The sequence below is a fragment of the Amblyomma mixtum genome, chromosome 4, assembly GCF_055824585.1.
Source record: "Amblyomma mixtum isolate Tamu chromosome 4, ASM5582458v1, whole genome shotgun sequence".
NCBI lineage: Eukaryota > Metazoa > Arthropoda > Arachnida > Ixodida > Ixodidae > Amblyomma > Amblyomma mixtum.
This window is the reverse complement of record NC_143015.1, coordinates 44,033,467-44,056,190: the sequence shown is the minus strand read 5'-3', so window position 1 is coordinate 44,056,190 and position 22,724 is coordinate 44,033,467. Positions and strand designations below refer to the sequence as shown.

General features: G+C 49.0%; 1 protein-coding gene across 4 annotated transcripts in view; it reads right to left on the bottom strand.

Moving 5' to 3' along the window:
- Positions 1–19,530: 19,530 nt before the first annotated feature.
- The window catches only part of LOC149346351 (uncharacterized), a 39,606-nt gene continuing 36,412 nt past the window's right edge, over positions 19,531–22,724 (bottom strand). For all 4 annotated transcript variants that reach the window (XM_089586373.1, XM_089586375.1, XM_089586372.1 and 1 more), the window contains 2 exons: positions 21,731–21,862; positions 19,531–19,667 (listed from right to left, as the gene is read on the bottom strand). In XM_089586373.1, the coding sequence (XP_089442499.1) occupies positions 21,794–21,862 (69 nt within the window). In that variant the 3' untranslated portion in view covers positions 19,531–19,667; positions 21,731–21,793. The remainder of the gene's footprint in view (positions 19,668–21,730; positions 21,863–22,724) is intronic.

The window sequence follows — 22,724 nt, the reverse complement described above, 5'->3', positions numbered from 1 at the left end:
CGCATGCATGCAGATTGTGCTCGGTAGACGCATAGAGTTTTTTCTTTTTAACGCCATCGTGTTGAAAGTGCCGTTCGACGAGAAATCCAGTGGCAGCACGAAAGTCCCATTGGTCGACAGGGTCGTGACATGACAACCACATAACCTCTTTCGAGTATTTCGAATACCTCACATTAATACTGCAACCCAACAGTGATAGCGCCATAAGACAATTCCTCACACTAGTCTATAGGATCGTGACGTCAACCACCCAGTGAGGAAGAGGGAAGGAATGAGCGAAATAAGAAATAAAATAAGACTTCCTCTTTCTTGATATATTAGAGGCTTTTGTATAGTGGAAATGGCGCAGTAACTGTATAAATTCTCGTTGGACATCTCAGCCGCGCCGTAATTACATGTAGCATGCTGACTGTTGTGTCTAATCTATAGAGAAATTGGGGTGTTAAAAAACTGCACCCTGATTTAACTGGTTAAGCTCCATGCTATATAGCAGCATTAGCACGTTTTCCGCAGTATAGCTTTATTTTATGGCGGTTGCACGAGTAGGCGCTTTTTCAGATTTCAGGCATACGTACGTACGCGTCTAAATACAGGTTTATGGCAGGCGTCGCGCCTGCCCACATGGTAACGGACAAACCGGTGGGCAGGTGTACCGAGGTGCCTTCAAGGCAATTAATTACCTTCATAAAAATAGGCCTTTAGGCCAAAACCCTTTAGGGTGAATTCGTTCACAGCAAATGACTTCCAGGTAAAGGCCTTAAGGTGAAATAACCCTAACACGTGGAGACTTTAAATGGCCACAGTAATTAGTGGAACTACTTGACATTCCGCACTTAGCCGTGGTAAACCGTCCTCTATTTTTAGTGCGGTAGCACTTATCTATATATATATATTAAGCAAACAAGGTAAGGGGAATGAGGGGATCGTTATAAATATGATAGAAGCCAACAGCCACTGAAACCAAGGGGCACAGGGGATTTTTTTAAATTTATTTATTTATTTTGTGCTGTTGATCAATTTAGAATAGTACTGAATATGTTATCGCTTAAAGCTAACTGATTAGAAAAGCAGAAGAAAAAACAACACATGCGGCCGGTGGGATCCGAACCCACGACCTCCGAATTACGCGGCCGGTGCTCTACCTCTGAGCTACGGCGACGGCTGCCAACCTTCTCCTTTCGGGGGTATTTATGTTTACAAGTAGCCTAACCTTGAGAGTGTTCATCAGCGCCACCTACGTTCATAAGCGGTGGACGTAGAACGTCCAGAGTTACCGCAGGTGTGACGTAGAACGTCATCGAACGGAGAGGGTGGAAGCTGCGTGAGAACCCTCTTATGCTACCTATGGCGTCAAGGCTGCCAGAACCGAGGTCCTCGCTAAGCAATTAAGCAAACAAGGGAAGGGGAATGAGGGGCTCGTTATAAATATGACAGAAGCCAACAGCCACTGAAACCAAGGGGCACAGGGGATTTTTTTTAAATTTGTTTATTTATTTTGTGGTGTTGATCAATTTAGAATAGTACTGAATATGCTATCGCTTACAGCTAATTGATTAGAAAAGCTGAAGAAAAAACAACCACATGCCGCCGGTGGGATCCGAACCCACGACCTCCGAATTACGCTTCCGGTGGTCTACCTCTGAGCTACGGCGACGGCTGTCAAACCTGCTTTCGGGGGTATTTATGTTTACAAGTAACCTAACCTTGAGAGTGTTCATCAGCGCCACCTACGTTCACAAGCGGTGGACGTAGAACGTCCTGAGTTACCGCAGGTGTGACGTAGAACGTCATCGAACGGAGAGGGTGGAAGCTGTGTGAGAACCCTCTTATGCTACCTATGGCGTCAAGGCTGCCAGAACCGAGGCCCTCGCTAAGCAATTAAGCAAACAAGGGAAGGGGAATGAGGGGCTCGTTATAAATATGACAGAAGCCAACAGCCACTGAAACCAAGGGGCACAGGGGATTTTTTAAAAATTTATCTATTTATTTTGTGGTGTTGATCAATTTAGAATAGTACTGAATATGTTATCGCTTAAAGCTAATTGATTAGAAATATATATATATATATATATATATACCTAGCAGCCTGCCCAGCATATCAGGCGGCAGCAGGCTGCTGGGGAGAGCAACCTGGGTCGCCACTGAACAAAACCAACCCATGTCCCATTGATGGCAGCCCCTTTCAGAGAAGGGCAGTGGCGCATCGTTCAGTGGTACGCGGGAGTGGTACGAGGAGTGGTACGAGGACTCACAGGTATATATGAATGAATTTTAGAGAATGGAAAATTCCGCTCGCATGTACAGACAGTAACGCATTATTTTTATCCGAATAACTGCCATTCGTGAGCAATGGATCAAAACATGGAAGCCTAACTGAAACGACAAGTGCTAGCGCAACTTATTCACATTTGGCCTAACTACGTAAATTAGCCACCATTTTTTGTTTACGTTTTTTGTTTAAATTTTTCCAAACTTGAAATTTCGAGTTTCAAACGAATGTTCTTCCAGGCGTTCCTCAGCTTTTTCTTGCGATAAGCCGCCTAAGCTGCTTGTTAGGATTCGAGTCCCCGTTGCCTCTTTACGGCGGTCTTTGAAGCCACGTGTACACGCCGCTGGACTGCATCTTCTGCCGGCAACTTTATCAATCACCTCTTCTTTCTCGCTCTGCTTCGCGTTTCTTATTTACGGGATTCTTTCCGCTTCCTGTTTATAAAGGTTATGCTGTTTAGCCGCTTTGCTTAGGATTGTCGCCTCTTTGTGTCCTCTGGATTGGATTACTCAACCTGTGCTACACCGCAACGTTCGAATGACATCCGAGTCGAATGACATTCGAGAATTGGAATGACATTCGGACTCGACGGACTCCCGCGGTGCTACACGACACTTTCCAAACGCATTCGAAAGCCTGAGCTCGTTTTCAGTGTAGAACGACGACGACGGCGGTGGTCACACTAGTCCAACAACAACACTATATATCACGCTCAACAGCAACATGTCATTATAGTGAAATATCTAGTTTACTATAATATCATTGTAATGGGACAGATTTGTCAGGCCAACGACACCGACGAATCCGATCGGCGGACGGTCAGCCTTGTCGGCGGCTGAGCGAAAGCACGATGATGAGGCGGCCGTGTGAATATGTTCGCGCTTCTAAATGAGCGATACGAACGGCTACATTTCACATGTGCACACCTGAACACTCACCAGCGATAAGCGCTTGCCAAATTAATTTCAGTCGACGACGGCTCCCTTCCCTTCCGCGACGACTAGGCCTAGCGAGTCCGCCGGGTTGGATCTGTGATTGCGGTGGTTGTGAAGAGCGAATCACAAGCTTTGGCGCATGCAAATGGTCACCGAGTGTAGTTTTGGCAACAGCGACCTGAAATCAACTATTGCTTACACCGCAAGGCACGTATACGATGAACGGCAAACGCCGATGTGACCCAGACTGCCGAGTCGGGCTTCACGGCCAGCAGCAGTCGTCGCCGTCGCTAGCTTGTGGATAACAAGTTAGGCCGTTCCAGTTAAAGCGAATGGTCGCCAAACATACTTCTGCATGAAGTAGTTTGAAATAAAGTACTGGTCACGTCGGAGGAAGCCGGGACAAGAAGCGAGAAGCGCCGGTCCTGCTCGATGTCAACAACCCGGCTGTCGTGTTTCTCAAGCGTGCGATCGCATCATCGCTTCCGACACATTGTCGCACTGCGTAAACAAGCATGGGTACAACTGGTAAAAAAGAAAACAGGTTGTTTAATAGAACTAAAACACAGATTACGTTTTGTGTCATAAAAAGAGCTCTAGCTGTTCGTACGCAGCAATGTAAACAACAGTATGAGTACAGTCGTCCTCATCGGCGCACTCCTGTGAAAATTTCATGGTGACGCGGTTCATGTTCGTTGGTGTAATATTACCTTCAAGCACTCCCTCAGACAGAGCACGAGCTATTTCCTAAACAAACAGTAGAAAAAAGCGAGCAGCGGGTATCGAAATTAACAGCCACAGAGCCGAAAGCAATCGCTCGGCTGTGGGCGGGGCGAAGCGACGGCAGCGGCGACGGCTATTGGTCGGTTCGGGCTCGATGGCATTCCAAAATCTGGAATGTCTCCGCGTAGCTCCGTCGACTCGAATGTCACCTGAACCGAATGCCGTTGAAAAACTTCGTGTAGCAGCGTTGGTTTGGCATTCGAGTCGGATGACATTCGGGTGGAAGGCATTCGAAACGCCCGTGTAGCAGGAGTATTATTTCACGTTGCTGCTTCACTTTAGTGCACATCCTTCGGCTCCAGAATCTGCGGTTGCATCAGTTTCTTCTATAGTTTACTATTTCTGCACTGCGCATTCCTCCGGCGACTTGTTTCTTTAGTGACCGCGGCACATACCCACACGAGGGATTGGCCAAGGTTTGTAGGTGACTGTAAACAAAGAAATTACACAGGTGATCGCGACCCGCCGTGGTGGCTCCGTATTTAGCGCGCTTGGTTGTTGAGCCGGAGTTCCCGGATTCGAACCCTGCGGCCCGGGCACCTGAGGCCGCGTTTCGATGGAAGCGAAATGCAAATGCACCCGTGTGCTGTGCAATGTGAGCGCACGTTAAAGGTCGAAATTATTTCGTAGCCTTCCACTACCGCACCTCTTTCTTCCTCCTACCTTCCTTCCTTTCCTTATTACGTGGTTCAGGTGTTTAAAGAGATGTGAGACAATTACTGCGCCATTTTCTTTTATCAAAAACCAATGTCAAATTTTCATAGATCCTCGCGCGGAAAAGAGAGGCATGGAACGTGGGAGTAGAGTTTAGAAGTGACGCAAAGTAATGAAAAATATTTCAACAAAAGAAAAATAAATAACCGATTTATTTAACCACCACGAAGACAAAAAATACATATTTGTAGACATTAAATAGGTTTTTGAATACTGCTTTATAGAGAACCTTCCAATTTCAGTACTGTAGTCGTGAGGGTATCCGCTAACCCTGCTTAACTCAAATATATTTGCACTCGAACTGAAGCAGAGAACAACTGGAAGGGACAGAGGAAGCACTATGCTCCTATGTGGAACCTCCGGTTTATCTTTACCATCTTCAAGAGAGGCGCAAATATGCTGTTTTTTTTTTCACTTCCTCGCATGTGTCACAAAAGTCCCACCTCTGCACAAATCGCCATCTTCCCCTTCGTCTTCTTTGCATCTTTCACCCTTCTCCTATTGACTGCAGCTAGAGACGCTTCTCCGAGATTAACCGAGCCTCCTTCCATAGGTTGTAGGTGGCGTAACACTCCTCTGAGGCTACCCGAATTATTCCGATGTTTCACCAGCAGAGATTTGGTTTTGTTTGGTTTTGTGGGGTTTAACGTCCCAAAGCGACTAAGGCTATGAGAGACGCCGTAGTGAAAGGCTCCGGAAATTTCGACCACCTGGGGTTCTTTAACGTGCACTGACATCGCACAGTACACGGGCCTCCAGAATTTCTCCTCCAAAGAAATTCTAGCCGCTGCGGCCGGGATCGAACCCGCGTCTTTTGGGTCAGCAGCCGAGCACCATAGCCACTGAGCCACCGCGGCGGCTTCCACCAGCAGAGAGGACTGCTTTTCGTTAGCGAGGTATCTAGTGCTAGCTCACTACGAATGAAGAAGAATAGCCGCCTTTCCTTGAGTTAGAGCCTTTGTGCATGGGCTCGAGCTCGTTGGCTCCAAGAAGTGGTGTGTCTGCTTCCTTAGTTCTAGATTTCTACAGGAAATCAGCCCCGACATAAGCGCCGACGCCATAGTGCCCCCTAGCAGCTCTCATGTAGAGACATTTTTGATCAGCCCCACTCCTTGTTTTTAGCAAGGAGATGACTGCCACACATAAACTCGCGTCCGTGACAACTCCAAGCCAGAATGCCCGTCTGGAAGAGGTGAAAACTTCGTTTAAGAAACGCAGTGCCATCAAGCCAGCTCCGTAATATTTCCACGAAACCCAAGTGGCCCCAAAACCGCCGTATCTTCCTAGGCTATGCTTTAGCGCGCAGTAGTGAGGATCACCAGCGTTGAATCGGTGAGCCCAAAACCTTTTTTGTCTGCCAGTTACTCGTCCACTTGACACGATAACCGGCTTTTGTGATCACCCTGAAACCCATTGGCTGTTAATCGATAATCAACAAGTACATGAGAACCCGTTACTCGCGAGCACTGCAGTCCACAAGAACTTCCACAAGGACGCAACCATCGTTACGATGCGTTGAGATGGCTCAATACCCGGCGACACAGCAAAGCTCGAGAGGTGCGCCATTAGGCGTTAATAATGCTGTGATGTCTACAAGACGGCAGCACCGCTTATGACAATGGAGTCCACGAATGCCTGAGACAGCACAGCGAGTCCACTCAGGCTCTCTTAGGTTCCTCTCTACTTCAGATTTCCGGCGTCCTGTCACGAAGCAGATTCAAGACAATGCTAGAGGAAAAGTTCACAACAGGTGCCGAATTCGAACTCTTGTCATTCACCAATGAACTGTAGGAGGACAAGGGATGCGAAAACTTTGACCAAAAGTTACGAACCTTCAAATCTGAGGTTCTCCTTTTCAGGCGAAGGTGTTGAAACTGGAAAATACTGTTCGTATGTTGCTCCTTCAGAACCATGGAGGGCGGAAGTAGTAGTTCCGTGGCTTCTTTACAGTAGGTAGATGAGTTGCGTATATGGGGCGTTCATAAGAAAGAAGTCAGGACGGGCGAAAACTAAGTGTGGTTTATTCATGAAACAAAAAACTTATATCAAAAGCAGATACATGAAACAAAAACAAAAAAGCTGGTCTTTATAATCCCGGCATCCTTACAGCAGCTATCAACTGTAATAATAATCGTAAAAGCTTCGCATACTTCTACCACAGGACACTGTCGGAGCTGAGTTCTCAAAAGAGCAGAAAAAATTGGAACGGAAGCTTAAGCTCCGCCTTAAGGGTATGACGCGATAGCCTAATCTGTTGTTTGCCCATATACGCAAAAGGTGATTCTCTACAATGAATTCATAGATCCCTGTGAGCTCTCATGCTCCTCCTGGTGCACTGGTGAAGCGGTTACACGATGCGACATTACCTTGTGATAGGAGGTCCTCCCAGCGGTGGGCCTCGTGCGCCCAGGTTTCTCTTCCCGAGCGAGCAATTATTAATCTGCCACCTGCCACTTTTGCGACTTTGCTCACTATCCGGTGGCAGGTTGTGATGACATCGCAAGGTCAAGCGACCTGGGTGGCCCACCTACCTCTCAGGTTGCTCTCTGGAGACAACCCGCCACAGACATTCTCGTAATTTTTCACTCACAACGCCGACCTCGACGAATCCGACACTGGATTTCCTGGCGAACTCGGTCCTCTAACGCCATCACGTTAAAACTGAAAGCATCAACAAGCTACGGCAATATGAGCACTAACGGAGCCACACATTAACGAACAAAAGCACAAAGTAAACATGTTGTCATGTCGAATAGAGCGTTCTCACATTAGTCAGGTGTATTGAAAGGGGCAGAAAATCGCTGCCTTTCTGCGGTAGGTCTCAGAATGCCTACCGCAGCGGTGGCATAGTGTTGTTAGCATAAACCTTGCATGCCGGAAGTGCATGGTTTCCAGTGCCGCTGGATACCCAGCGGTGATGCAATAGCTGCAAGCAACTCCTAGCCTTGTGCTCAGCTTATTCAGGGTGAAATTGTTCCAAGATGGGCCTCTGACCACACCTTAAGTGATTTTAGCATACGCCTTGCATGCGGGAGGTGCGGGGTTTGATCCCCAGTGCCGCTGGGTACCCAGCGGTGATGCAATCGGTACAATGATCTCCTAGCCTTGTGCTCGGCTTATTCAGGGTGAAATTGCTCCAAGATGGGCCTCTGACCACACCTTAAGTGATTTTAGCATACGCCTTGCATGCGGCAGGTGCGGGGTTTGATCCCCAGTGCCGCTGGGTACCCAGCGGTGATGCAATCGGTACAATGATCTCCTAGCCTTGTGCTCGGCTTATTCAGGGTGAAATTGCTCCAAGATGGGCCTCTGACCACACCTTAAGTGATTTTAGCATACGCCTTGCATGCGGGAGGTGCGGGGTTTGATCCCCAGTGCCGCTGGGTACCCAGCGGTGATGCAATCGGTACAATGATCTCCTAGCCTTGTGCTCGGCTTATTCAGGGTGAAATTGCTCCAAGATGGGCCTCTGACCACACCTTAAGTGATTTTAGCATACGCCTTGCATGCGGGAGGTGCGGGGTTTGATCCCCAGTGCCGCTGGGTACCCAGCGGTGATGCAATCGGTACAATGATCTCCTAGCCTTGTGCTCGGCTTATTCAGGGTGAAATTGTTCCAAGATGGGCCTCTGACCACACCTTAAGTTATTTTAGCATACGCCTTGCATGCGGGAGGTGCGGGGTTTGATCCCCAGTGCCGCTGGGTACCCAGCGGTGATGCAATCGGTACAATGATCTCCTAGCCTTGTGCTCGGCTTATTCAGGGTGAAATTGCTCCAAGATGGGCCTCTGACCACACCTTAAGTGATTTTAGCATACGCCTTGCATGCGGGAGGTGCGGGGTTTGATCCCCAGTGCCGCTGGGTACCCAGCGGTGATGCAATCGGTACAATGATCTCCTAGCCTTGTGCTCGGCTTATTCAGGGTGAAATTGTTCCAAGATGGGCCTCTGACCACACCTTAAGTGATTTTAGCATACGCCTTGCATGCGGGAGGTGCGGGGTTTGATCCCCAGTGCCGCTGGGTACCCAGCGGTGATGCAATCGGTACAATGATCTCCTAGCCTTGTGCTCGGCTTATTCAGGGTGAAATTGCTCCAAGATGGGCCTCTGACCACACCTTAAGTGATTTTAGCATACGCCTTGCATGCGGGAGGTGCGGGGTTTGATCCCCAGTGCCGCTGGGTACCCAGCGGTGATGCAATCGGTACAATGATCTCCTAGCCTTGTGCTCGGCTTATTCAGGGTGAAATTGCTCCAAGATGGGCCTCTGACCACACCTTAAGTGATTTTAGCATACGCCTTGCATGCGGGAGGTACGGGGTTTGATCCCCAGTGCCGCTGGGTACCCAGCGGTGATGCAATCGGTACAATGATCTCCTAGCCTTGTGCTCGGCTTATTCAGGGTGAAATTGCTCCAAGATGGGCCTCTGACCACACCTTAAGTGATTTTAGCATACTCCTTGCATGCGGGAGGTGCGGGGTTTGATCCCCAGTGCCGCTGGGTACCCAGCGGTGATGCAATCGGTACAATGATCTCCTAGCCTTGTGCTCGGCTTATTGAGGGTGAAATTGCTCCAAAATGGGCCTCTGGCCACACCTTAAGTGATTTTAGCATACGCCTTGCATGCGGGAGGTGCGGGGTTTGATCCCCAGTGCCGCTGGGTACCCAGCGGTGATGCAATCGGTACAATGATCTCCTAGCCTTGTGCTCGGCTTATTCAGGGGGAAATTGCTCCAAGATGGGCCTCTGACCACACCTTAAGTTATTTTAGCATACGCCTTGCATGCGGGAGGTGCGGGGTTTGATCCCCAGTGCCGCTGGGTACCCAGCGGTGATGCAATCGGTACAATGATCTCCTAGCCTTGTGCTCGGCTTATTCAGGGGGAAATTGCTCCAAGATGGGCCTCTGACCACACCTTAAGTGATTTTAGCATACGCCTTGCATGCGGGAGGTGCGGGGTTTGATCCCCAGTGCCGCTGGGTACCCAGCGGTGATGCAATCGGTACAATGATCTCCTAGCCTTGTGCTCGGCTTATTCAGGGTGAAATTGCTCCAAGATGGGCCTCTGACCACACCTTAAGTGATTTTAGCATACGCCTTGCATGCGGGAGGTGCGGGGTTTGATCCCCAGTGCCGCTGGGTACCCAGCGGTGATGCAATCGGTACAATGATCTCCTAGCCTTGTGCTCGGCTTATTCAGGGTGAAATTGTTCCAAGATGAGCCTCTGACCACACCTTAAGTGATTTTAGCATACGCCTTGCATGCGGGAGGTGCGGGGTTTGATCCCCAGTGCCGCTGGGTACCCAGCGGTGATGCAATCGGTACAATGATCTCCTAGCCTTGTGCTCGGCTTATTCAGGGTGAAATTGCTCCAAGATGGGCCTCTGACCACACCTTAAGTGATTTTAGCATACGCCTTGCATGCGGGAGGTGCGGGGTTTGATCCCCAGTGCCGCTGGGTACCCAGCGGTGATGCAATCGGTACAATGATCTCCTAGCCTTGTGCTCGGCTTATTCAGGGTGAAATTGCTCCAAGATGGGCCTCTGACCACACCTTAAGTGATTTTAGCATACGCCTTGCATGCGGGAGGTGCGGGGTTTGATCCCCAGTGCCGCTGGGTACCCAGCGGTGATGCAATCGGTACAATGATCTCCTAGCCTTGTGCTCGGCTTATTCAGGGTGAAATTGCTCCAAGATGGGCCTCTGACCACACCTTAAGTGATTTTAGCATACGCCTTGCATGCGGGAGGTGCGGGGTTTGATCCCCAGTGCCGCTGGGTACCCAGCGGTGATGCAATCGGTACAATGATCTCCTAGCCTTGTGCTCGGCTTATTCAGGGTGAAATTGCTCCAAGATGGGCCTCTGGCCACACCTTAAGTGATTTTAGCATACGCCTTGCATGCGGGAGGTGCGGGGTTTGATCCCCAGTGCCGCTGGGTACCCAGCGGTGATGCAATCGGTACAATGATCTCCTAGCCTTGTGCTCGGCTTATTCAGGGGGAAATTGCTCCAAGATGGGCCTCTGACCACACCTTAAGTGATTTTAGCATACGCCTTGCATGCGGGAGGTGCGGGGTTTGATCCCCAGTGCCGCTGGGTACCCAGCGGTGATGCAATCGGTACAATGATCTCCTAGCCTTGTGCTCGGCTTATTCAGGGTGAAATTGCTCCAAGATGGGCCTCTGACCACACCTTAAGTGATTTTAGCATACGCCTTGCATGCGGGAGGTGCGGGGTTTGATCCCCAGTGCCGCTGGGTACCCAGCGGTGATGCAATCGGTACAAGGATCTCCTAGCCTTGTGCTCGGCTTATTCAGGGTGAAATTGCTCCAAGATGGGCCTCTGACCACACCTTAAGTGATTTTAGCATACGCCTTGCATGCGGGAGGTGCGGGGTTTGATCCCCAGTGACGCTGGGTACCCAGCGGTGATGCAATCGGTACAATGATCTCCTAGCCTTGTGCTCGGCTTATTCAGGGTGAAATTGCTCCAAGATGGGCCTCTGACCACACCTTAAGTGATTTTAGCATACGCCTTGCATGCGGGAGGTGCGGGGTTTGATCCCCAGTGCCGCTGGGTACCCAGCGGTGATGCAATCGGTACAATGATCTCCTAGCCTTGTGCTCGGCTTATTCAGGGTGAAATTGCTCCAAGATGGGCCTCTGACCACACCTTAAGTGATTTTAGCATACGCCTTGCATGCGGGAGGTGCGGGGTTTGATCCCCAGTGCCGCTGGGTACCCAGCGGTGATGCAATCGGTACAATGATCTCCTAGCCTTGTGCTCGGCTTATTCAGGGTGAAATTGCTCCAAGATGGGCCTCTGACCACACCTTAAGTGATTTTAGCATACGCCTTGCATGCGGGAGGTGCGGGGTTTGATCCCCAGTGCCGCTGGGTACCCAGCGGTGATGCAATCGGTAGAATGATCTCCTAGCCTTGTGCTCGGCTTATTCAGGGTGAAATTGCTCCAAGATGGGCCTCTGACCACACCTTAAGTGATTTTAGCATACGCCTTGCATGCGGGAGGTGCGGGGTTTGATCCCCAGTGCCGCTGGGTACCCAGCGGTGATGCAATCGGTACAATGATCTCCTAGCCTTGTGCTCGGCTTATTCAGGGGGAAATTGCTCCAAGATGGGCCTCTGACCACACCTTAAGTGATTTTAGCATACGCCTTGCATGCGGGAGGTGCGGGGTTTGATCCCCAGTGCCGCTGGGTACCCAGCGGTGATGCAATCGGTACAATGATCTCCTAGCCTTGTGCTCGGCTTATTCAGGGTGAAATTGTTCCAAGATGGGCCTCTGACCACACCTTAAGTTATTTTAGCATACGCCTTGCATGCGGGAGGTGCGGGGTTTGATCCCCAGTGCCGCTGGGTACCCAGCGGTGATGCAATCGGTACAATGATCTCCTAGCCTTGTGCTCGGCTTATTCAGGGGGAAATTGCTCCAAGATGGGCCTCTGACCACACCTTAAGTGATTTTAGCATACGCCTTGCATGCGGGAGGTGCGGGGTTTGATCGCCAGTGCCGCTGGGTACCCAGCGGTGATGCAATCGGTACAATGATCTCCTAGCCTTGTGCTCGGCTTATTCAGGGTGAAATTGCTCCAAGATGGGCCTCTGACCACACCTTAAGTGATTTTAGCATACGCCTTGCATGCGGGAGGTGCGGGGTTTGATCCCCAGTGCCGCTGGGTACCCAGCGGTGATGCAATCGGTACAATGATCTCCTAGCCTTGTGCTCAGCTTATTCAGGGTGAAATTGCTCCAAGATGGGCCTCTGACCACACCTTAAGTGATTTTAGCATACGCCTTGCATGCGGGAGGTGCGGGGTTTGATCCCCAATGCCGCTGGGTACCCAGCGGTGATGCAATCGGTACAATGATCTCCTAGCCTTGTGCTCGGCTTATTCAGGGTGAAATTGCTCCAAGATGGGCCTCTGACCACACCTCAAGTGATTTTAGCATACGCCTTGCATGCGGGAGGTGCGGGGTTTGATCCCCAGTGCCGCTGGGTACCCAGCGGTGATGCAATCGGTACAATGATCTCCTAGCCTTGTGCTCGGCTTATTCAGGGTGAAATTGCTCCAAGATGGGCCTCTGACCACACCTTAAGCGATTTTAGCATACGCCTTGCATGCGGGAGGTGCGGGGTTTGATCCCCAGTGCCGCTGGGTACCCAGCGGTGATGCAATCGGTACAATGATCTCCTAGCCTTGTGCTCGGCTTATTCAGGGTGAAATTCTTCCGAAATGGATCTCTGACCCCACCTTGAGTAAACTAAAATACCCTCCGCCATGACGTTATTCGGCCGGCGCCCTTGCGCCATAAAACTCCTATCTTCATCTTCTTCCAAGACCTAATGGCTTTTTTATATCACGATAGATAGAAAACCAACGACGTAAAAATTTTGCTTACTCTGCGTTAAGGAGATCTCTACCAAAGTTGCGCGTACTGATTTTCAACATTTCAGTGTTCCTTCGCATTTTTTGTTTGCTTTGAGTTCTTTTCTTCCTTTTGATCTTGGCAAAAATATCAGTTACAGATGCGGCGCTGTTATCACTAGCCCGCCGTGTTTCGTCACACCAGAGAAGGAAGGAAAATACCCTGACTGCTTCCCGGAAAGTTCTTGCCCATAAGGCCACTGATGCCCCAGCAAATAAAGAAACAATGATGAGTCATGATAGTTTTTGGAAAAATCTCGTACTCAAAAATTATTTGGGAGTACCCACTTTCGAAATTATTCTGCATCTATCTCTTACGGCGTTCCGAGAGTGGTGACCATAGAACCAGCTTTAGAACAAAAAAGACACGAGTTACCAGGAACAATCACTCCTGTTTTCTCCTTCAGCTGCCAAACTATGAAGTCGTCAAAAAAAAACCATCAACACATTCATGTAAGACCACATACAGTAACCATGTTGCAAAGCAGAGCACCAAGTCTTGTTTTGCGCCGCTGAAATTTCAGAAATTGTTATAGAGGCAAAAGAAAATAATTAGCATTGGATCGATTTTATAGAACTATCTGAGGTTGCTTGAAAACAATGTCCAAAGTAATCGTTCTTGACGAAGGCCCAGAAATAAAGTTGATATTCTTTAGGCGGAGGCCTCAACTATATTTGTAGGAGCGAGGGATACATCTGGCCATAGAAGAGCAGTTTGATATTCCTTAGTTCTGAGCTTAAGGGTGTTTTCAAGACATATCTGTTCTTGCTTTCTTGGCATCATTTCTATTATTGCGAATAATAAATTGGAGGGCATTTATCCTCACAAGGGAATATAAGATGGCGCTCGTCTCCACGTGATCACCTCACTCGTACAGGTACCTAGGAGCCGCACGAAGTTTCGAGTCTCCGTGCGGCTACAGCCAAACATGAGGCTCACGTTAAAGCTCAGCGCCGCTAAGACAGCTGTAAAACCTGCCGAAGAAGAAGCATAGTGCAGACGTTTCAAGATCCTACCATTTGAGCCACTGCCGTGTAACCGAAGCTGCTCCGTCCAGTAGAAATGGCGCAACCAGTGTTCACCAAAAGTCAAGTCTTTTTATTTCTATATAAATTTTCACAATACCGTTCGGATATCATACACCCAAGTAAAAAGCTAATCAGAAAACCAAATATCTCTCTGCCACGAAATATGCGGAGAAATAATTAACTGAATGTCGTCCCGCTGGCTCAGTGATTACGGCGCTCGGCTGCTGAGTCAAAATACGCAGGCAAGATCCCTGCGCCGGTGGTCGCATTTCGTTGCAGGGGAAATTCTAGACACCCTTTTACTACAAGATGTCAGTGCGCGCTGAAGAGCTCCAGGAGGTCGAAGTTATCTGGAGTCCTCAGCTACGGCGTTCCCTATTGCTTGAGTTGCTCTGAGACACTAAACCATAAATAAAACCCAAAACGTTCGTAAAATGATTAAACTAACTTTCATTTTCGACATCTTGTTTTAGGCGTCCTTCGCCGCACTGAAAAATACTTCTTAATAAGGAAAAATTACCAAATGTCTGAATTCAATCTGCTTATTCCAAAATTGAGAAAAACAAACGTTGTTCAGTCAGTTCTCAGAAACAACTCAGAAGAGCGTTGCTCTTATACCTCTTTACCGAGTACTAAGATCGTTGAGTGCATTTTTACTTTACTCTTGATATCGTAGACATCGTTAGCATTGAACAGCACACATATCTGGCACCATTAGAGTTGTTCAAGGAGATTATATTATTTGAAACAGTGTCCTGATGCCTGAAAAGAGATCACGGTTATTTATGGCCAGTAGACAAGCAAAATTGATGCAGGAAAGTACTAACCTATAATGAACATTCAGCGGGATCAGAGTAATGAGAATAATATATCTGGCGTTCGTAAATGTTTGATTTACAGTTTTTGGTGGTTTAGCGTCCCGAAGTGACTAAGGCTATGAGGTATGCCGTAGTGAAGGGCTCCGGAAATTCCGACCACCTGGCGTTCTTTAACGTGCACTGACATACAACAGTACACGGGCCTCTACAATTTCACCTCCATCGAAATTCGACCACAGCAGCCGAGATCAAACCGGCGTCTTTCGGGCCAGCAGCCGAGCACCGTAACCGCTGAGCCACCGCGGTGGTACGTTCGTAAATCTGCTGCGCAAGAAATCATATTCAGGGAGAGCACATGAAAAGTAAAAAAAAAGACAAATTACAGATAAACATGATGTGCAGCGCATATTTCTGGCATTTTAAAATTGTCAACATGCAGATAACGATGTTTATTGCTGTTACCAAGCAACGTACCTGGCAAATACTTTGTACTAGGCTAATATCTAGGTGCCAGCGAACAGGCTGCAAATCAAGTGAGGTATTGCGCATTCGAGTTTTACGATCAAAATATTAAGCGTAACGCGGCTAGGAAAGCGTAGAGTACAAATTTAGAAAATTACGAACAAGCTATGCTCTGTTAAAGAAGTTCATGAAATTCGCTTCGAAGGCACCCTCCCAATAGCACTTGCAGCGTTCGCGGGTAGCGGCTGTTTTTCGAGCAGGCTCTTCTGTGTGACGCAACTACTGGGGACGTGTGAGAGCTAAGGCTAGAGCTTTCGTCTCATCGAGGTCCTGCTGATGCCTGCGGCTACGCGTGTGCGATCGCACTAATCGAGAAACTACTTCGCGCAGGGGAGTGTTTCATCGCCGCTCTGATGTTCCGCGGTCTACGGTGTTATTGCCTGCAAAGTGCGCTGATGCACATACGCAGATGTGCCGACCTGTGTGCACCGCATGAACCAGCTACTGGGGCAGCGCCGCCAGCTGCGCGAAGGGAGTACGCTGCTGAAGCGTCTGAATGGCTGTTCCCAATGTAACTGCACTGTAACTACGCAATGTAACTACACTGGTCACACGTACCTCCTTCCCATCTTCTCATTACAGCGGCTACAAAAGTAGGCGTGCAAAATGATTGATGGATTTTTATGTTTGCCTTACCTGCCTACACCATATAAGAACAAGGGTGCACGCGAGCATTTAGCGACGCGGAGCTCCATCGTTGCATCAAATGCTTAATTAATCAGGTAAAACGGCGAAAGATGTCCTTACAGCGCACCGACAGGAAGGTGAGCCAAAATCCTGCTTCGTCGCCAGGGCCGTATTGACCGCTAGCAGCAACCCTCCTCTCTCCAGAGCCTTCCTATAATAGCCTCCTGGTAAAAAAAAAAAAAAAGCATTGAGAGAAGGGGTTCACCGTGATGCTTTCGGTAACAGCTTCTCCGGTTAAAAATGTTAATAGTAATAAGAATCATGAAGTGGCTTAGTGGTTCCAGAGCTCGGCTACTGAGCTGCAATGCCCCGGTTCGAATCCGAGAGCGGCGGTCGCGTTTCACTGGAGGCGAAACGCATAATTCGCCAGCGTTCTGTGCGATGTCAGTGCACGGTAAAGATCCCCAGGTGGTCAAACTATTTCGGGACCCTCCGCTACGGCACCTGTTTCTCTATTTCTTCTTTCACTCCCACCTTCCTCCCTTCGCTCCTGGCGCTGCTGAGGTGCGCATGTAGCAATTATACAGCAATTATTCCCTATCCCCGAAAACCAACAATCCGGTAAAAAAAAAAAAGGCGCGTCCATAATAGCCTGCCTTCATTGGACTGTGCAAGTGTATTTAAGTTATTCCGTTTAGGTAGTTCACAGTGTTTAAATTAAAAACGCGTTATGTTCACTGTATTCGTATCTTTCATAAGAAACTGACTGAAAATTAAACATTTCTATCGCCACCACCGGGCTGCTTCACCAGCAAAGCTGCACTGAGCCAGAAGCCCTAAAGAGACAAAGTTAACGGTCCTGTTTTGAGGACCCCGGCGTAGTCGTAGACTCCGGTGTGCTGGTAACTTCCTATTGGTCATGAGTGTGGCGACGTCACATGCGAAGCTGTGCAATGAAAACGACTAAAACATTAGGTCAGTTGAGTTAACGATGTCTTAGCATGATTGAAATGACAGTATGAAGATGACTACGTCAATTAATTACTGTGAATAAAAAATTGGCTGAGGCTTAGCTTGGTTAAGCCCCAGTAATTGCGAAAGCAATTTCCCCTGACTGCGCCTAGGTTGGCTGGTGGTGTGTCTTGGTGGTGCTCTTAGTAAGGGTTATGTTATGTTATCAAAGTTAGTTAATGACGCTTAAGCTTCGCCTTTAGGAGTGCAACGCGACAGCGTGTTGTAGCGCCGCTAGGCATTGCACTGAACGCCACCACCCGTTCGGCGCGATGCCTTGCCCTTTGAGCGCGACGCTTTTGAGGAAAGGAAATTACGCAGTAATTCTCTGCCATCTCGGTGGACACCCGTACCGCACCGTACAGGAAGGGAGGAACGCCACCACCCATTCAGCGCGATGCCTTGCCCTTTGAACGCAAGGCTTTTTGAGGAAAAGAAATGGCGCAGTAATTCTCTGTCATCACGGTGGACACCCAAACCGCACCGTAAAGCGGTGAGCCTCGTGCTCCTCCCGCTAGGGGGCGCTACAACCGCTTACCGCTGTTGGTAGCTACCGCCGCTCCACACCGACGGCGCGAGCTGGGGCCCTGGTTTTTCGCAGCTGGTGTGACGTCACACCGGCTGTAGCGCCCCTAGCGGAGGAGCGCGAGGCTCACCGCTGTTGGTAGCTACCACCGCTCCAGACTGACGGCGCGAGCTGGTGCCCTGGTTTTTCGCAGCTGGTGTGACGTCACACCGGCTGTAGAGCCCCTAGCGGAGGAGCGCGAGGCTCACCGCTGTTGGTAGCTACCACCGCTCCAGACTGACGGCGCGAGCTGGGGCCCTGGTTTTTCACAGCTGGTGTGACGTCACACCGGCTGTAGCGCCCCTAGCGGAGGAGCGCGAGGCTCACCGCTGTTGGTAGCTACCACCGCTGCAGACTGACGGCGCGAGCTGGGGCCCTGGTTTTTCGCAGCTGGTGTGACGTCACACCGGCTGTAGCGCCCCTAGCGGAGGAGCGCGAGGCTCACCGCTGTTGGTAGCTACCACCGCTCCAGACTGACGGCGCGAGCTGGGGCCCTGGTTTTTCGCAGCTGGTGTGACGTCACACCGGCTGTAGCGCCCCTAGCGGAGGAGCGCGAGGCTCACCGCTGTTGGTAGCTACCACCGCTCCAGGCTGACGGCGCGAGCTGGTGCCCTGGTTTTTCGCAGCTGGTGTGACGTCACTCCGGCTGTAGCGCCCCTAGCCGAGGAGCGCGAGGCTCACCGCTGTTGGTAGCTACCGCCGCTACACACTCACAGCGCGAGCTGGGGCTCTGATTTTTCGCAGCTGGTGTGACGTAACAACAGAGGTCAAGCTAACGTTCAATGGTAACTACCGCCGCGCCCCGCTGAAGGCACGAACGCTAGCAGTATTGCTTTCGCAATAAAAATTGGGGAAGTGAGATTTGAAATCGAAGCCATGAATATTACCAGAACTCACCTATAGGGAACATGGAAGCTAACGATAAGGGTTCAGCTTAAGTTAATGACAGATCATCAAGCACCTGAAATAACAATGATAGGTGCAACATTAAGAGACCAGAATAGGGCTGAGTGGGTGAGGGATCTAACGCGGTTTAATGACAGCCCGGGAAAAAATCCCGGAGAAAAACCTACGCACCCCGACTTTTTTCGTGTACATTTTTCTCACCTGCTTTCAATTCCCATACCTCCCCCCTCCTTTTTTTCCTTCTCTTCCCCTCTTTCTTGCTTCCCCCTTGTAAAATCACGTGCCAAACATTCATACTAATTCCTGATGAACCCAGCTTCTGGCCGAAACGTCGCCCTAATAAATGTTTCGACATGAAGCGATGTCACTCCTTTTACTTAAGTTTATATATATATATATATATATATATATATATATATATATATATATATACGTGACGGCGAGCCAAAGAACTAGGCATGATGAGGAATGGCCATGATATAATTTTTATCGCGGTGGGCCTAGCGCGCGCGCTCCATGCCGCGCCACTGCCCACTGAGTCGTTTTTTAATCCGTGACACAACCCGGGGCTACAGAGTAATCGTCCCGATCGTGCGAACTTGAAAAGCAGTGACGATGAAGACAGATGTGACGATGGGCGTGGCAGGGGTAATGAACACAGAAGGGAAGGAGATGCAGGGCTTGGCGTCGTCACGATGAAAAAGATAAGCAGGTGATCGGATGAGCGCTGGTCCACCAATCTTCCGGCACACGGGCCACCTGGAGCCGGCGACCGAGGTCCATGGGCGCACCAAATGGCAGGCGCGGGGTGGCAGTGTGCTCACGTGTCTCGGATCGTCCGGTCGCTTAGGGTCTAGTAATAGGAGCGTCGTGTCTTGAGTTCGAGGCCTTCGACGGGGCTGGGGCGAACGGCGAGGTAAGTTCTGGTCAGGCGTGCTGGGGCACAGCCGGGCGTCGCGGACCAGGAACACGAGGCGGACGACCACGGCAGACGTAGCATGCCGAAGCTTCAGGACCAGTATGGCGATGATCACCCTGCACCACACACCAAATATTGCACGATGGCAAGCCGAAGAAGTAGGCGTGATGACAGATGGCGATGATACGAATTTAATGGCGGTGGGCCTAGTGCGAGCGCTCCGTGCCGCGCCACTGCCCACTTTGTCGCCTTCTAGTCTGTAACAGTGTGTGTGTGCGTGTGCGTGTGCGTGCGCGCGTGCGTGTGTGTGCGTGTGTGTGTCTGTGTGCGCGTGTGCGTGTGTGTGTCTGTGTGCGCGTGTGAGTGTGTGTAAGCAGTGACTATGCGCTCGCGCTCTTCTCGAGCGTCTGCCTGCCGCAGCCGCAGCTACAGCCTTGGTGCCGTCGGTTATCCTTTTTCCAATGTCTTACATAGTATCATTGACGGGATTTCCGGCGCACTCCGAGCGTTCAGTTTCAGAATCGAATCCGAAAAGCTGAAAAATCAATCACGAATATCTAAATATCTGTTGCACTTACTGGCATGCTGCAAAATGTATTAGCTTTGAATTTTAAGTCTTCAATATTGCGATTGCAATATGCAGCGTAAGGTCAAGAGTTAAAAATTTAATTAACTAAGTTTGGCTAAATAGTTCGATAAATTTGGCCGCTATTTTCTTATCTTTTGTTCACAGAGATAAATACAGGGTGTTTCACCTAAGACTTTCTGCAATTTTTAAAAATAAGCTATTTGAATTAGATGCGCGCTTTTTCTGGCATAGCATTGTCAGTGGTGTAGTACATCATAATACAGCTAAGACGTGCTAACTAGCAGGCTTGTTAACCAATATTTAATAGTTAACTTTTAAACTATTACCGTTGGGCTCCTTAATTATAGAGAGGCATGTAGCCCATCGTAAGTGATGTCCATATCCGTTTTTAGAATTTCGAGAACGCGATTATCCTCGGCGCTGTGGCCCAACAAATTTTGGCTATTTCGACGAGTTACGTGCACTGGAGAGGTTGCTTTGCCTGCAAGCTTCTCAAATCGCATGTATTTTGGCGCGATGTAGGCGAAATTTGTTGGGCCACAGCGCCGAGGATAATCGCGTTCTCGAAAATCTAAAAACGGATATGGATATTTCTTACGATGGGCTACACGCCTCTCAATAATTAAGGAGCCCAACAGTAATAGTTTAAAAGTTAACTATTCAATATTGGTTAACAAACCTGCTAGTTAGCACGTCTTAGCTGCATTATGATGTACTACCCCAGTCACAATGCTATGCCAGAAAAAGCGCGCATATAATTCAAATAGCTTATTTTTAAAAATTGCAGAAAGTCTTAGGTGAAACACCCTGTATACATTCCGTGAAGGTGGCATTCACGATACTACCAGCGCCTTTATTTATGTAGACGGTTAAAAAAACAGCCTGTATAGTAAAGCGTGTCTCTTGCGAAGTTTATGATAATGTGACGACAGTAAGTGCGATAATATCATGTACAAGCAGTGAGGTTGCACGAAACAGATAAATGATGAGAAATGTCTTCCAGCTGATTCAAAAAGATAGGGGCGATGCAGCTTTTCGAAACTGAAAAAAGGATTCTTTCGCATTTTTTAGCTACAAAGGCGAAAGGTTATTCATCTGCTATATACAAAATTTCGGTATAAATAATTTCTTTATGGACAGGTTAGAATTTACTTTGAAGCTCAGGATTTCTGACGCACCTTCTCCTACCTTTTTTTTACCGCCTCTACGTTTGTCCTGCCTAGTTCCAAACGTTTCAGTGCCCAACTCTCCAGCTTCAAGCTGTTGTAAGTTGATTTGTCTTTTTTCTGGCAGCCCTTCCCCAAAGCGTGGACCATATCAGTAACATTTCATTGCGGCTCTAAAAGGAAACTAGCCTCTTGAAAGGCGAGCACAGAAAGGTTGCCTCTCCGAAAAAATAGCGAATGTTTCTGTAGAGATGCATAGACAGCAGGTATTAAATGCTACTGTGAATGCAAAGATAGTTTGCAGAGGCAGGATAATACCTACGTATGCCGAGCAGGAACACAATTTGCGCGAAAGAAATTTCGCTTTGTCAAAAGTAACCCGACGAATCCGGTGTGTAGGGGCAAAGGAGGAGTTTGTGCTTACCAGGAAGCTCGGCCTGGCTGTCTTGTGCGCCTTGCCCGAGATGACGTAGGTGCAAGGATGTCTTCATCGTCTTCTTGAATGGTGCCGTCGGTGTCGTGGTGTTCGGCACGGGCCGAACGACCACCCCGACACCTGCACGGTATCAATACGCAGAATGCTGTGCCCCTTAAGGTGTACTGATATTATTTTAAGCTGTTAGGAACCACTTCACCGCATTTCTGAAAGGAGGCGACGTCTCCTCTAAGTCTGGAGGTACAAATATATGATAAGCACCCAAAAAAGACAACATCTATCAGTAGTTTTGCTCAAAAGACTTCGCGATTAATATTCCGACCTTTGAGAAAGCAATTTTTTAAGACACAAGAGCCACATCGAACACTGAACAATCCTGCTCAAAGACCTTGAAATTTTATGCGGAATTAAAACAGGGTCGCCAAGGGATATTCGTTTGCAAGAGTAAATATTTTCGTTATTGTTCAAGCAGCTTGAATTATGCTGCTTTCGCGGTTTGACTTTTTCTCCCTTCTCGACATGAGTTTCGACGTATACTCAACTCACGGGAACTGCATAAAATCATAGCATTCTTGGGGCTCTTTTTCTACGATTCCACTTACGGTATTCATCACAGCATCACGTCCCGACCACTAACTCTGTGCCTGCCACATTGCACTCCTGGTGCAAAGCACTTCAAGCGTAGAGCATGAATTCGAAAAGCACAAACGGCGAAAAAAGCTAGACACCTGACAGGGACGGTGGCAAATGACGCAGTAGCTATTAAACAGGCGTCAAGAGCAAAACAGCGAAGCCACACGATTTGTCAAAGAGAAGGTAACACCAGGCGCTTCGGCGTCTGGATATCGCGGATCCGCATGTCATGAACGTGTACTGTTTATTCCAGATGAGGGACCCCAGCATTGAAAGCGCCCTTCCACTTATTAAGGCTTTCTGGTGGAAGCGCGTTTCCAGCGCTGCACCGAGTAGCAGGGCTAGGTTG